This window comes from Camelus bactrianus, chromosome 7 (assembly GCF_048773025.1).
Source record: "Camelus bactrianus isolate YW-2024 breed Bactrian camel chromosome 7, ASM4877302v1, whole genome shotgun sequence".
Lineage (NCBI taxonomy): Eukaryota > Metazoa > Chordata > Mammalia > Artiodactyla > Camelidae > Camelus > Camelus bactrianus.
In genome coordinates this window covers 13266575-13283365 of record NC_133545.1, presented here as the reverse complement: position 1 = coordinate 13283365, position 16791 = coordinate 13266575, and the positions used below count along the sequence as shown (strand labels likewise).

The following is a 16791-nucleotide window of genomic DNA, read 5'->3' as shown; positions in this document are numbered from 1 at the left end:
TAAAAGATTTCCTGTGTAGAGTAGGAGTCAGTATACATCTAGGCATTCTGAGACTTTTGGGACAAGGGAAAGACCATCCTCTTGGGGTTGAACATGATCAAATTAGCCTAAAATGAATGATAGTAGTCATCTACAGAATGTATTGAAGAAATTTGAAAGATAACCAGTTCAAATCACAGTCATCAGAGTTTATCCTCAAGATTAAAATATAAATAGAAGAAATGAAAAATGCATTGATTACAGCATAGTTAGACTATATGTAGGAAAAAATGTTATATTTTTGAAAATTTAATGAAAGTAGGGGGATTTAAACTGAACCCATAAACATAACATTGGTTTCTTCTTGTTTTAATAAGGTATTGAAATGTATCTAATTTGCTAACTGAAAATGTCATTATCCATTTACTTGTTTCATGATGTAGTTCTGTTTCATGATATCTTTACATTTAGTTTCATTCTTTGCAATTTCTTGACTACAAATATACCACAATATTTTCTTTTATTCAGATGGGCCAGTTTTACTATTCAGCCAAGGCATTTGATGTCTTAGAGAGGCTGGATCCTAACCCTGAATATTGGGAAGGCAAGAGAGGTGCCTGCGTAGGCATATTCCAGATGATCTTGGCCGGGAGAGAACCCAAGTAAGTAGACAGACAGGAGACACTACCTTGTGCATTTGCTGGTTCCTGAGGGATGGGAAGTGGTTTTTTTGGATGACATCTTCTGGAAACTACAAATTATAATGATGTTTTAGAATGATGAATGAAAGGTTAAGTTTTCTATTTCTATCTGATCTTTTTCTTCCAGAATGTTATTTTATAGAATCACATCATTCTAAACTATGTATATTGGGGACATTAAGTATATTACAGCTCTTAAATATAAAAGTAATATATATTTGGCTTCAAATGAATTTCCATTTTCATAAACAATGTCTTTTCAATCTCTTCCACTCTTTTCTTTGCCTATTGGCTTTTCTCTTGTGTCTCTTAGTTTAGACCTCAAAAAATTAGGAATGGAGTAGGTGTAGTTAATAATTTTTTTTTCTTTTGCCTTCTTATGTTCCAGGAAATACTGAGACATTAGACTACATAAAATTAAGTGGCTTATAGCTCCATTTGTAGTAAAAGTTAAAATACTTAAAACTAAATTCTGTTTTCTAAAAATAATTTCATGGAATGTATTTGTACTGGTGTGTGAATAGTATGATGTGACTATTTTATAAGTAAATAATCTATCAAAAATTACTTCCTGCCTGTATCTACTTCCAGTCCTAAATAAAAGTTTAAAAGAATTTGGCTAGGTGAAAGAAGATGCTTGAGGGAAAAAATAGAAAATATGAGAGAACCCTTAGGGAAGAGGGTCACTAGGCAGTCACCTATAGACTTGATAAGGTAGTAGGGAAGTTTTAGGATGCATTCCTTAAAACATGAGTTTTCATTTTAATTAAATTTAAATTATTTAAAATATAAATACTGGGCATTTGCCAAATCTTGGTCTTTAACTTTCCTCTCTTCCATATTTATTAATATATTATTTTCCTTGAATAAATCACCTACCCCTGGCTTTGTAAAATTTTACAGATATGGCAGTGATACCCAGCTTAACGTAATTACCACCTTAACCAAAGGAGAAATCTGAGACTCAGACAGAAGTGACTTGTTAGTGTGGAGCTAGAATTTGAACCCAACTCTTTGACCCTAGTTCCTTGATATACACTTTCTACTCTGTCATGCAGAAGAAGCATAGAAATGGAAATTCTGACGTTACAGTAGGACAAAAAGATATCATATATATGATATATATCATATATATAAATAAACAAGGGAAACTTGGGTTGGTGAGGACTTCATAGAATTTCCATTTTACTCTGTCACCCTAGGAATAGGTGACAACATAAGATAAAAACTAGGAAGTCTGTAATTGCTTTATGAGTGCACAGTGAGAGAGAGGCAAAAATGCCCCATGAGAAGGATGGGAAGGACCTAGTGACCTGTTTCTTTCACTTGTTAGTTTGCATTCTTTATTGAAACCCTGTGTCCTGCCCAATGCTTTCCACAGAGAGACCCTACGAGAAGTGCTCCACTTACTGAGGAGCACGGGTAACACGCAGGTAGAGTACATCATCCGGATCATGAAGAAATGGGCCAAAGAGAACAGAGTGCCTGTCTGACACGGCTCCCGAGTCCTGAGGAACCAGTCAGCACTTCGGCAGAAACTTGGAAATCACTTTCCTCACGTCAACGTAAGGTGCAGGGCCGTTGGATTGACATTTCCTTTCTCGCTCATTGAGCCTGAAGGTCAGTGGGTGGCTTGCTTAGGCCTAGCCTCCTGGCCTGGCCGAGCGCAGTGCTGTGGTCTGTGCTGTGGCTTCTGAAATATCCAATGAGCAATAAGACTTTGGACTTGTCTGGTGCCTTTCTTCCAAAAATATTCTTACGTACTTTACTGACTTTAAAGAGAATGGCATAATTTTTAAAATATATATTAGCATTCCATGGCATTTTCTCCAAGCTGCAATAACAATACCTTTGATACTCAAGGGTCACCATTATTCTATCTTAATTTTAGCCATCTATGTACATTATTCTGATTACTGGGGAGTTCCATAAAAGGTTTTGTATTGTATCTCTGAATCTTGGTCGAGGAGAGGTTATAAATAGTTATATCATTCTAAGAATGGCAGCAGTATCCTTTATCAAACTGTTCAGTCATTAATGGATAAGAGGCTGACAGGGTGACTCTTGCAGTGGTTGAATTCTTGATGACATTACAGTGGAGTAACATGAGTATTGCAGTTTTTTAAAAGGTGAGTACAATGAAAAAAATCTGTGTGGGACATTTAAAGGTATTCAGGAAACAAAGTATAAAAATCTCATCAGTCACTTCTCCATTATATTTTAGGTAACATAGCAGGTTAGGTTTTTTTCTTCAAGTATCTAGCTGAATAAACATCAATTTTGAAAGCAGGGCTACAAAGATTATTTATTAACGTAATGGTAATAATACATATAATAGTAATAATACATGGATCGTGTAGAGCCCTTTGAGGGATCTCCTAATGGCTGGACTCTTTTTCCTAAGTTGTATTCCAGCCCAATGTTTCTGAGCTCTCGCAGCATAAACCTATTATAAAAAAGAATTTTTAGGCTTACAACCTATTTTCAGAAAATAGACCTACGTGTTTTTTATGTACCACATTACCTTTGTTTCTCCATTATATGATTTTTTTTCTATTAGTTTAAGGTTCCAGCATTACAGGTGTAGCGAGTGCAGAGCCATTCCTATCTAGCATGAGAACCGAAAGTCATAATTCCTTGAAGCACCAAAGACAAGAATTCCTATAAGCACCATGTCAGTTTTTCGACCTATACCCCCAACATCCACTGTGAATGAAGAAGTTGTACAGAATGGAGGCGGGAACATGGCAGGAGTCCGAGCAGCTGAGGGGAGAGGGTCAGTGACCGCAGAGAGCCTTTGCCTTCAGACAGTTACAAGAGGTTCTTTTGGCTCTGCTCAAGAAGATGGCCAGTTTTCCAGTCGTTTATTTAGACCCAGATCTAATCAATTCAGAGCACAAATCAAAATAAACTGGCCTGAATAACTGAATTTTAGACAACACGGTTGTATCATTTTTCACATGCCAAAGCTTGTGTATCCTCATTATGTTGTTTCTATTTTTTCAATAATTGGTTCTCAGCATCTAAGGTACCTGGTGGGTGAGATCAGGACAGAACCTGCTGTAATCTTTAGAATCCTGGTGATTCTAACTTACCTCACTTAAAATATTAGGAAACATCATAGGAGATAAAGACACACAGAACTTTTCAGAGGTTCTTGGCAATGAATTTTGTCTTCCAGTCAATTGCTATTATTTTCAAATTTCCTATACTTGGAAAGCTTTTCCATTGATGGTGATTTACTTTTAAATGAGCTTTTGTTGAAAACACTCTAGCTTCTTCCTGCCATTTTCCTATCTTTTGAGGAAAAAACCCAGATATTCCCAAAAAAGCAATTCTCAGAATTTTAGATTAACCTTTTGAAAAGTTTTTAATCTATAGAATGGAGCCAAAAAAAAAAAAAAACATAAGGACTAGTTAAAGAGAGATACTATCCAATTCTGTTAAGGACAGCTCCTTCTGAAACATCTTAGCAGGGTCTCAGGATTGCAGAGTAGTGCTACACAGAGAGGGGAAGGTCCAAGCCTAGGAATGTAGTGCAGGGTGCATGGTTCATAGCATCAGTGTACACTGTATATAATCTGTAGCAGATACTACTGGCAAATGGAAAAATTTTTAATTATTTTTGTACTTCAAAAGAATTATATTCCACTGTAACATTCCAATTAAAGTTTATTGTTTGGTTCTTATTTACAATATTCTGTTGATTGTGGTGAGTGCAGTTTCTATGTATGTCATGTGCCGTCTCTCCTGTCTTTCCTGATCTCAGAATGAAGGAGGAAACACAAAGTTTTAGGCTCCACAATTTATTCTTTATGAGAGGAAAATAAGAAGCCCCATCCACCAAGGCTTGTGGTTCCTGCTCAATCATATCAGGTTTGACTCTTTACTGAGTTACAGCCCGTTCCAGAAGTTGTTTGACCGGTGCATAGTATAATGCTTCACACATAGAAAGCTCCCAAATACTTGATGACTGAATAATTAAATATATAGTAACTGTAGCCAAGACATGGAAGCAACTTAAATGTCCATCAACGGACAACTGGACAAAGAAGTTGTGGTATATACACACGCGCACACACACACAAAATGGAATACTAATTAGCCATAAAAAATAAAATAATGCCATTTTCAGCAACATGGATGGACCTAGAGATCATCATACTAAGTGAAGTAAGAAAGAGAAAGAAAAATACCATATGATATCATTTATATGTGGAATCTAAAAAAAAAAAGGACACAAAGAACTTATGTACAAAACAGAGACAGACTCACAGACATAGAAAACAAACTTACAGTTACTGGGAGGGGAAGGGGATGGAGAGGTATAAATTGGGAATTTGGGATTGGCAGATACTACTATATATAAAATAGATAAACAACAAGGTCCTACTGTACAGCACAGGGAAATATATTCAATACCTTGTAATGGCCTATAATGAAAAAGATATATATATAAAAGTGTGTTTGTGTGTGTATAAATGAATCACTATGCTGTATACCAGAAACTAACACAGCATTGTAAATTGACTATACTTCAATTAAAAGAAACTATATATATATATAGTATCTGGTAGAGCAGGGGCCTTGGGAGATGTGACCTCATATATTCTGGTTCCCATCTAATTATTGTTTCATGGTGTGCCAAGCATATACCAGGTGCTAGGGATGCAAAGATAAATAATGCACAGTCCCGATCCTTAAGGAGCTCAGTCTAACAGAAGTATACACAACTAAACACAATAGCGTGTGATTATTGTCATCGAGAGGAACAAACTATTGAAAGATAAAATAAGGCAATGGGAATGTTTGGATCTATGTCAATGGGACACCTACCTCATTTGGGAGAAGCAATCAGAATGGACTGTGCAACTCAGCAGCTGGCAAGATGCCCAGGCTTCTGCCATGTGTGTAGCACATGCAACATACATCCAAGCACACAGAAGTCGAAGGCCTGCTTTCCTCCTCTGTGGCTTGCTACACTTAAAAAGTCGCAAGCTAGTGAGCTTAAATTACAAATAGTTGATCTACTTTCTAATGGCAAAAATGAACTAGCTATTTACTAGCTCCTGAATTTATGACTCCCTTCATGTGATAGTCATCTCTCTTCTCCATCCTATAAAATACTTCTTAGATTTTTATGTGTTTTCTGCTAACATTCAAACAGTATTCTGCCTATTTAGAGATGCTCTCAGAGAAGCAGAGCTAGAGACCTGATGAAGTGCCTGTAACCTCCCTCAGCTCTGGACTGCAGGCATGTGTGAAGGTATCAGACAGCACACAATAAAATGGTAGGTGACTACAGTCAGCTGATGTGTGCGTACTGAATGTATATAGACAAGTTTGTACCTTTTTTTTGCATCAAAGCCCTCTCTTTAAATAAAGCCCGATATCAAATACAATAGAAACTGCCCCGTAGCCAGGGCAAAGGGAGGAAAGGAGGCAGACACAGCATGTCTACCACTCAGGCTGCCCCTCAGGGCAACACAGTTTGCAAACCTCAGATATAGGGAAGAAGTTCCCAGATAGGTGCACCTCGGGGGCAAGGACGGTGGGAGGCACAGTTGTGGGCACCCGTTGCATAAACTACGGATGCGTTGGATCTAATCCGATTCATCATTTTTTGTACACTGACATTTGTTCATGTATTTATTTGGTCAGTTACTTATATCCCCCTGTGTTCCAGAAACGATTTGAGATAGGTTACCAAAATATACAAAACAATAATAGATAGAAGGCATCTAAGAGCAAAGGGAACCAAGAGTACAGTTCATACACAAAGAATTACCACAAGATGGGCCAGAATTCACCTTCAAGCTTCCCACCAACCAAAGCAAAGGGGAAAACACAACCAGATAGAAAAATTAGGTCCATCTGTGTGAATGAACTCCCTACAAGGAAGGAAAAACTGAATTCTCAGGGATCTCTAATTGTCAATGGGGTTTGAGTTAGGTTTTTTGCACAATAACTTAGACGTAAGTATATGCTGAAAAAAATTTCAGGGGAATTATTGCATCTCTAAATATGTACAGGTCTTTCCTACTATGCACAGTTAAATAATTACACATGCCCTTCTATTTTTAATTTCCTCTAGACATATAATTATACTCTCCCAGTTTCTGACTGAGGAGTGGTTATTAATATGTGAAGCTGAGACATGTTATTCAAATTTTTTTTTAATTACAAGTGTATGTTAGGATGAAAGTGAGGGTAACAGTGACCCAGCGGGTAATTGCAAGGTACTGTGAAAGCAGTGAAGTGCTGGGATAGAACAGCTTACACATTCACTGAGAATATTCAACAGGGAAAAACATTGCAGAACAGGTCGGATTAAAAAGGCTACATGGGGGAAGTGAATCTTAGGATGAAACTTGAAATATAGCATTTAAATACTTGACAATAAGTGAACAGCTACGTCAGACGAAGACAGCATAAATGAAGCCATGAGTAATATCTACAGATGTTTAATCTTAACTTTTATTGTCCCTATTTACCTACTTTCATAGAGAGGTCATTTGTTCTTTGAAAAACAGTATGGCCTTTTTTTGTAAACTTGCAGTTTTGTGCCACGACCCAGCAATTCCACTCTTCAGTATGTGTTCAAGAAACACTTCTGTAGCTATAGACCAGAAATAGACACAACGTTATAAACCAACTATATTTCAATAAGAATAAAAGTATACAAAAAAAAAAAAAAAAGGAATCCTCCTGTCCATGTACACCACATACAAGAATGATCCTTGCAACACTGTCCCCAAGAAAAAGCTAGAAAATAGCCCAGATACCCATTGACAGGAGAGTGGATAAACAAACTCTGGTCAAGTCACAGTGAAATATTATACAAAATAAATGAACCACAGCCTCTTGCAACAATACAAATGAATCTTAGCAATATATTGCTTACAGCAATACCTTTTAATAAGGTAAAGACAACTCAAATATAAAGATACAGTCAAAAGAGAGACAGAACAAGGGAGTCAGGGTGGTGGTGACCAGGAGGCGGGCTGGGGCCCAGGAGATCACACAGAGAGGCATGTTATCATCAAGGTTCTGTTTTCATGTTGCTGGTGAGCCACAGGAGTTTATGCCTTAATAAAAAGAAACTATAAATTAAAATGCTTTTAAAAATAAATAGTTAAATAAAAGGGGAACAGTGATGAGTATATGTCTTGAACGAAAAATTATGACCAACCCAATATCCTGTGTACCTGAGGTAAAGCAAAACATAAATATATAACCACAAGGAAATACTGCTAAAGGTAAACAATGATTGCCTTCAAATAGTGTAGTTAGTGAACTGTACTTCATATCTTTATTTTCCTTATTTTCCAGTTTTTCTACAATGAACATATGTTACTTGTTTAACAGAAAAAGACGACTAAAACAGTTTTAAAATATTTTTAAAACCGAAAAAGCGATCTTATGTTTACACCTAATAAAACGAGTAATTCCTTCATATCACCTAATACCCAGTCCTTATTCAAATTTCCCCAGTTGTCCCCAAAGTGGCTTACTAGAATTAGGATCCAAACTAAGTTGAGCATTGCATGTAGCTGTTACACCCCCAACCCTTAGTTTTTTTTTAATAGACATCCCTCCCCACTTTTTCCTAAGCCATTGATGTGGGAGGAACTTGGGTCATATATGTCGTGAAATGTCTCACATTCTGAATTTGGCTGATGCTTCCTCAAACATTGGTTACCTTGTTCCTATATCAATCAAACTGCCTTAAAATAGATAGTAGATCTAAAGACTGAGTAGATTCAAGTGTAGTTATTTTACACTTTGTAGGTGGTAGCATGTACTTCCTTCTGTCTCATGCCAGGAGACTCATGGTGCGTGGCTCTCCCATTTTAGAAGAATTCTGCTCTTCTCATTAGTAGACCTATATTACTAAAAGATTGTAGTCAGTTATCATTATATTTTTAATTTCATCAATAAGAAATTTGGGGAAATTGTTTTCCTTTTGTCATTTAAGTAGCTACATAATATTCTCAATTTTGTCTCTTGACCTGCAAAGCCTAAAACATTTACTAAACTGGCTCTTTACAGAAAAAGTCTGTGACTCTTGCTCTAGAATACTGCCTTATCTGCCTCGAATGAAACTTTCACGCAATGTATGGTTGGAACACTTAACGGGAAAATTGTTGGGATTTCTCTGAGCTTCTGTACTGTATGATTCCACTTGTATGAGGTATCTAAATCAGTCAGATTCACAGAAGCAGGAAGTAGAATGGTGGTTACCAGAGGCTGGAGGGAGGGGGAGAAAGAATTGTTTAATGGGTATAGAGTTTTAATTCTCCAAGACAGAAAAGTTCTGGAGTGTACATTACACATAAAAGTTGTTAAAAGAGTAAATCCTAAGAGTTCTCATCACAAGGAAAAGGGCTTTTTTTTTCCCTAGTTCTTTAATTTTGTATCTATATGAGATGATGGATATTCACTAAAGTTGTAATCAATTCATGATAAAGTGAAATCATCACGCTGTACACCTTAAACTTAGTACTGTATGTTAATTATATCTCATAAAACTGGAAAAAAATAAAATAAAACAAAAAAATAAATTCTGGAGATGTGTTGCACAACAACATGAAGATATTTACTAATGAACTGTACATTTTAAAATGATTTGATTAAGATGGAAAATGTTATGCTATGGGTTTTTTTTTTTTACCATTATAAAAAAAGGTAAAGGGATTTAAAAAGATATACCATACAAATACTAATGAAAAGAAAGTTGAAGTGGCTATATTAATAAGCAGACGAAGTAGACTTCAGAGTAAAGAGCCCAGGGAAACCACTCGAATCATTTTCCTTGTTTTTGAATTATTAATGTTGCTCCCAATATCCTCAACTCTTGGAACAACTGTTCTTACCAAAAGGCTAGTTTATTTTCTTTGGATATATTTTTCATCGGCTGCTACAAGCAAGCACAATTTAATTAGCTCACCATTGGTAAACAGCTTTCCTTGCTTGGCTAACAAGTGAACCACCCAGAAACTTTGGTTGCAGCCTCATTTTCATTTTTTATTTTTGTGAATAAATTCTGCTGTGATTTAAATTTTTCTAATTCTTTTGAACTTTGCCTTCCTGTGAGTTGGAAGTGTTGTGATGACTGCTTAATCTGGTAATGTGACATGTATTGAGTTCTTTTAGCACCTGTTACAGTATCATTACATAATAAGCATGATGCTTTGACATGTAATTTGTCACAAAATCATTCATACTCCACTGTGCCTTAAAGGCTCTAATACCACAGGGTGAGGACGCATTGTTGGGGTTCCTCTAATGATACTAATGATATACCAAGTGTGTAGATCCTGATTATATGTTGAAGGAAAGGGAAATGACTACCAGGTGGGTCTGCCGACCAGTGGACGTGAGCCAGGACTGCACTTATTACCTGGTGCCCAGCATCACCCCCCTCAACAGTGAGCCCATGATACATTCTGGGTCTCTGTGTATGAGGGTCAACCAAGACCCTAAGTCTCCCAGTCCTCAAAAGAGCTGGGTATTCCTTAGTGTGCTGACACCTGAGTAAACAGCCATAGGTCCAAATTTTGGGCAAGAACTGGGGAAATCATGAAATACACACTTATGTTTTGTACAGTTCTATGCGTTTTTGCAAATGTATAAGGTCATGTAACAACACATATATGTTATATATATGTAGGTCTGTTAAATATATATAATATATATGATTTTTTTGTATAAAAAATTTATTTTTAAAAAAGAACCCCAGGTTTAAGTTCATGCTCACTCTCTGTGATTGCAACCACTATTTGGAGACCAGGATTAGACCTGGGCATCCATCCAGCATGTCAGTGGAACTCAAAAAAGAAAATTACAGGAACATTGTGACAAAGAGAACTAAACCTTCTCGTGGGGGAGGCAGGCACAAGTTGCAGACAAACATGCAAAACTCAGATTGATAAACGACCTTGGACTTCTCAAGAGCAACTCTGGAAGCTTTAAAATAATGCTGTAATGCCTTAAGAATTCTGAGGGAAAATTATTTCCAACTAGAAACTGTCATTCAAGTATGTAGTAGAACAAATATCTTTTCAGACATGTACGTAACATAAAATTAGCTCCTGAATTTTGTGCTCCACCAAAAATATGGGAACAAACTAAGGAAAAGAGAAGACATGAGGACTCCAAATTAAGAGAGGTCGGGGTGAAGGGAATGCCTGCAGTAAGGGTGGAGACATTTCAAGACAGATGTGCAACAGTCCCACAGATCAGCCAGCACAGACAGGAACAGGTCAGAAGGCTCCAAGTTCAGCTCATTCAAGACCAAACTGAATATCTCACTTGTTAACATATAGAGGAGAGTCTGGGAGAGAGATTGGAGATAAGCTGTACAGAAAATGGAGCAAATGAGAAGACAATTAAAGTGTGCAGGACACGAAAGGTGAGTATAACTCTCTCATGGCTCAGTTGTAAGAAGTGTTTATATGGTCATAAAACTGTAAGCACTGAACACTGATTCAACCAAAAATTTATCCAATAGTATTGGGGTGGGGGTGGGTGGAAAGTATCCCTGTGTGGCAGATGTGTGTGAGAAAAAGCTAAATCTTCATATTTCATTGCACTATAATAAATGAAGAGGGGAAAAGTCTACAGTTTAGTTCTGAGAGGCGGAAGAGGCTAAGCAAACCAAAGGATCAGACCAGCCATATTTGCAGGAAGCACTTTGCCCTGTAGCAGAGAAGCTGTCGTTGGGAACAGCGCCACAGTTGCTTATCAGAGGAGGTGGGAAAGAGTAAACGCAAAACCCCCAGTCTTAGGTAAACACCGGCCAGTGGGCGCGTGGCCCCAAAGTCCCCCAACATGCATGTCTGACACAATAGCTAGTCTAGGAAAACTCATCTTCTTTGAAGATTAGTAACTCAGACAACACAGCTAAGGATCTATAGAAAATATAAGTGAGAAAGAACGAAGGAAGGAGGGAAGAAAAAGAGTGGGGGACGAAGGGAGGAAGGAAGGAAAAGAGAAAGTCAAATGCTGGACCAAACAATATGACTAGAATATTGGTGATGTGTACAGGAAAGCTGTAACTAAGTACTCTCCTCTGACAGAAAAGTAGCAAATCGTAGTTCATTGATATTTCATCTCTAAGATATCATTAAGGGAAACAAGACGAGTAGTAAGTATGTAAGTGTATTTTACAATACCAGGCTAAACATAAAATATGGAAAAAGAAAAATAGATTTCATCATTGATCATAGTATGGAATATCAGACAACATCTAAAGAAATGGAGGATTAAGTGCATTATAAAATTATCCCGTTTGAACAAAAATACAAACCTTCCAAGTTATCAAAAGTAACATACACAAAACAAATAGATCCATTCATGGAGGGTTTTTTAAAAAGGTTTAAAGGAGAAAGCGTGGTATAAAATAATGTGACAAGATTATGCTCAAACATACCTTTCATGTCAAAGTGTAAATGGGCTTAACTCACCTATTAAAAGAAAAAAGATCGGCACATTGGATCATAAAGCAAAATCTAACTGTGGTGTTTACACATAAATGTTGACAATACAAAGATGGCAACAGGACAATTAGGCAAGTGCAAATAAAAAGAGAACAGGTGTAACAACAAAATAGGGCTGAATTTAGGTCAAAATCATTAAGCAAGTCAAAGAAACACACTTTGAATGACAAAGGTTCCATTTCTCAATGAAGATGTAACAAGAATAGACAACAAAGAAAATAGCATCGATCTTCAAAAAGCAGAGTTACAACAAGGACAGCAGTAGTAGGAGATCATGGTTCATGGCAGTTGAAATGAAAAAATGTAAGTAAACCATGTAGGTGACTTAAATATCACAACTAATAATGAATATATTGTTAATACAGCTCATACCTTGAAAACAGAGGACAGACTTCCTTTTCAAGAACCCATAGAACATTCAATAAAGTCGACTGCATTTTAGGCCACAAAGAAAATAACATCAAACACTTAATATGAGTACTTACGCTGCACCAGCCACTCATCAAAGCACTTCACACACATTAACTCACTAAATCCCAACAACTTGAAAAAGTATATTTGTTATCCCTTGCCATTTGCAGACTAAGGCATGGGATGCTGAAGTAGCTTGTGCCAAAGTCACAGGGTTAGTCAGCAAGAGTCTCAAAAACAAAGCCAGTGTAGGTATTTTCTCATCACAATGCCATAAGTAGAAGTTAATAATTAAACCAGAAAACTAAGAACCCCGCCGCCCAAACATTGAAAAAGAAGAATTTTTAAATTTAACCGACCAACCAAGAAACCCAAATAACAAAACAAAAACCTCGACAAAAAACACCCTTTAACTTTTGGGTAAAAGAAAATTTACATGATTTCCAAACTGGGTTGGAGAAAAAACTGAGAGGACAAGTTATGGTCTTGAATCCTTACATTAATAAGCAGAAAAAAATAAAAATGAGTAACTTAACCATCTTATCAAGAAGTAATAAAAAGACATTGAGGGGGGAGGGTATAGCTCAGTGGTAGAGTGTGCGCTTAGCATGCACGAGGTCCTGGGTTCAATCCCTAGTACCCCCATTAAGATAAATAGATAAATAAACCTAATTACCTGCCCTCCCAAAAAAAGAACATTGGGGGAAAAAAGCACTCTACAAAGAAAAATTAATAAACTCTGAAGTTAATGAATTTAAAACTAGAAAAATGGTACAACTAATAAGTTGTTTCTTTAAAAAAAAAATAGATGAAACTTTACCGAGTCAAGATGAGAGGGGGAAGAGAGAGGACTTACATGCGAAATATTATGGCTCTTGGATAAATTCAGAGCTGGAAATACTGAGCTAAATAGTATGTACATTTGCATTTTGACAGGTGTCGCTGAATTGCCATGTACAGAGGTTATTCCAATTCCTGCCTCCCTTAGCAACGAATGAAAGTGATCTTTTCCCCAGACTCTCAGCAGCATAGTACTCTCAACTTTTAAAAATATTTGTCTATCTGATAGACAAAAAATATGTCTATATATAGGTTTTCAGTGTCTATACTTTTGTGGGTGCAGTCTTTGCTAGAAATGGAATCAGTGGGGTTTTTTTAATTTATTATTTTGTGTTTGTTTCTTTGTTTTGGGGAGTAGGTAATTAGGTTTATTTACTTATTTATTATGGTGGAGGTACTGGGGATTGATCCCAGGACCTCGTGTGGACTAAGAATGCACTCTACCACTAAGCTATACCCTCCCCCTGGAATCAGTGTTTTGTTTGAGTTATGAAAAGAAATTGGAAGCTTTTCTCCTATTATATATACTGAACCACTTTAAATAATATTAAACTTACTGTCCTATAAATGCTTGGTAGAATTGCCCTCTGAAACTGGTTCTAGACATTTTTTTTTTTTTTTTTGGAGTTGGGGGTTAGCTCTTTGGTAAATGTTACTGATTTCTTCAGTAGTAATTGGTCTGCATTTTCTATTGTTTCTGGAATCAGTTCTGTTACGCTTGCTTTGTTTTTTTCAAGGATAAGCCATCACTGTGATTCACGGTGATTTTACCACAAAGCATCACCCATTCTTTTGCTCTGCCATCTTATCCATCTCATGCAGTGGACATCTCGTGGAGGGCCTCACAGTGCCCTTGCCCTTCTTGGAGCAGCACCCTTCCCTCCATCCCCAACCTCAAAACCTCATTACAAGCTCCTGGTGGCTGTACCTTCATCACAGTTATTTGATCTGGGGGTGAGCACCTGACCCAAACTAGGCTGATCAGAGAGACTTTTCTGTGACTTTGGAATTGGATGTAAAAGTTTCCTGTCTTAGTCTGGGCTGGTCTCTCCAACAAAGATGTTTTAAAAAAAAGAATTTTTGGAAAAGTAAAATAAGGCTAATTTTTAATCTGGGAGCCAAGAAAGCTAGTTCACGGGGGAGGTGGGGGAAGGCAGAATAAAACAGATCTGAGAGAGAAGCAGAAATGAGACAGAATATTGCCTGGAGTCCGTGAAGCTTTTCTAGTCCCTAATTCTGGTTCATCTTCTTGGGGCTGATGACATTCCTTCTCATGGGCTCTGGGAAATACTCTTGCACTGGCTTTATAAACTTCTCTGTGTATACAACTAGCTTCTGTCAATTTCTTTTAAGAAATCTGAAACCAAAAGTTATAGTATTATTCAGTTCTAATGCCACTGCCCTTCCTTCAGCCCTGCTGGGGCATGGCAGTTCATTCTAACCTGCCGGGTCACCATCCTCCACCTCTAACTCTATGGTCATGTCTTCCCTTGTTCTATTTATCCATATCCTCATCCTTAAGAAGTAAGTGGTCCCTCTTTCCCCCATAAAGTTTTCCCAACTATTTCATACCTCTTTGATTTCTCCCTACTCTGTCCCAATTATCCATGTAACTTTTGTATATTAGGAGAAGAGTTGAAAAATGTTTGCCCACCTATGCCAATAACACTGAAAGTTTTTTCCATCTCAAGCATCTGACTTTCACACAAAATCTTTTAGTCTTCTAGCTTCTGCTGCATGAAATTCCCATAGCCATGCCCCATGGTTACAATCTCATGAACCTGTCCAAGACTAAATCTACTATTAGTTTAGTATTTCATTATTTATACACAATTTGGATCAAAACAGGTTTTGCTCAAGGGAAATATTCAACATGAATTCCATGACATATCCCTTAAAATTGGAAAATAGGAAAGTATTATCCTTTATAAGTATAAAAGCTGAATAGTATAGAGTGTCCATTAATAAGTTCACTGTATAAACAAATTATGGAATATTCATAAATGGAATACTAAACAAGAAAAAAGAACTACTGATAATGTGCAAAATATGGATGAATTTCAAAACCTAATGCTGATTAAATGTTCAGAAATATCAAACCACTATGTTGAGTATCAGGAACTAACATAATGTTGTAGGTCAATTATAGTTCAAAAACAAACTCATAGAAAAAGATCAGATTTGTGGTTACCAGAGGTGGGGGGGGTGGAAGAGGGGGAATTGGATGAAATTAGTCAAAAGGTACAAATTTCCAGTTATAAGATAAATACTAGGGATGAAATGTACAACATGATAGATATGTTATATACGAAAGTTGTTAAAAGCGAGTACTGAGTTCTTATCACCAAGAAAAAATTTTGCTCTAGTTCTTTAATTTTGTATCTATATGAGATAATGGATGTTCACTAAACTTATTGTGGTAATCATTTCATGATGTATGTACAGCAAATCAGTATGCTGAACACCTTAAACTTAGACTGTGCTGTATGCCAATTACACCACAATAAAACTGGAAGAAAAAAATTAGAATTCTGGAGAGATGCTGGTGATGGTGGTTGCACAACAATGTGAACATACCTAATGCTAATCTGTACATTTTTCAATGGTTAAGATGGTAAATTTCATGTTATGTGTATTTTACCAAGAATAAAAAATTTTTAAAAAGTAAACACACACACCAAACAAAAAAACCCCATGTTGACTGAAAGAAGCCAGTCATGACACATAGGAGTATATACCACATCATTTTATGTATGTAATGTTCAAGAACAGGCAAAACTAACCTATGGTGAAAGCAGTCAGAATGAGGGTTACTCCTGGGAGGGTACTGAGTGGAAAGGGACATTAAAGCACCTTTCTGGCCTAAGGGAAATCTCATGTATCTTTAAGTGGGTAGCGATTAAAGGTGTGTATACAAATAGCAAAATTCACAAAGTTGTATGCATTTTCCTGTATGTTACGAATTCCTTAATTTAAAAATTAATAAAGACGCCCATGTTCAGCTGCCAGAGTTGGCTTCAGATCAAAACAAGCACAGCGAGGCTGTCTCCAACTGATAGTTAAACCTCTTCTGCTTCAAGCCACATGGTGTCCCTCCCCAGATCACTTTTCAGTTGTATCTACAGCCAGATATTTTGTGTGTATATAAGTAACACATTGTTTCTCCCCCTTTAACACAACGTTCTTTCTCTTTCTGCATAAATAGTGTCATACTTCTGTTCTGCATATATTGCTTTTTTCACTTAAGTACAGACCTTAGTGATGAAATTTTTAAAAGACTGCATAGAATTCCATTGTATGCATTGACTTATCATAAGAGAAATGTACACCAAAATCATTTAAACAAATATATCAGCTTG

General features: G+C 36.7%; 1 protein-coding gene across 2 annotated transcripts in view; it reads left to right on the top strand.

Annotated features, from left to right (window-relative positions):
• IFT56 (intraflagellar transport 56) overlaps positions 1–4378 on the top strand; it is a 34424-nt gene extending 30046 nt beyond the window's left edge. For both annotated transcript variants that reach the window (XM_010947481.3, XM_045510996.2), the window contains exons 17-18: positions 508–641; positions 2062–4378. In XM_010947481.3, the coding sequence (XP_010945783.1) occupies positions 508–641; positions 2062–2173 (246 nt within the window). In that variant the 3' untranslated portion in view covers positions 2174–4378. The remainder of the gene's footprint in view (positions 1–507; positions 642–2061) is intronic.
• The last annotated feature ends 12413 nt before the right edge of the window (positions 4379–16791 follow it).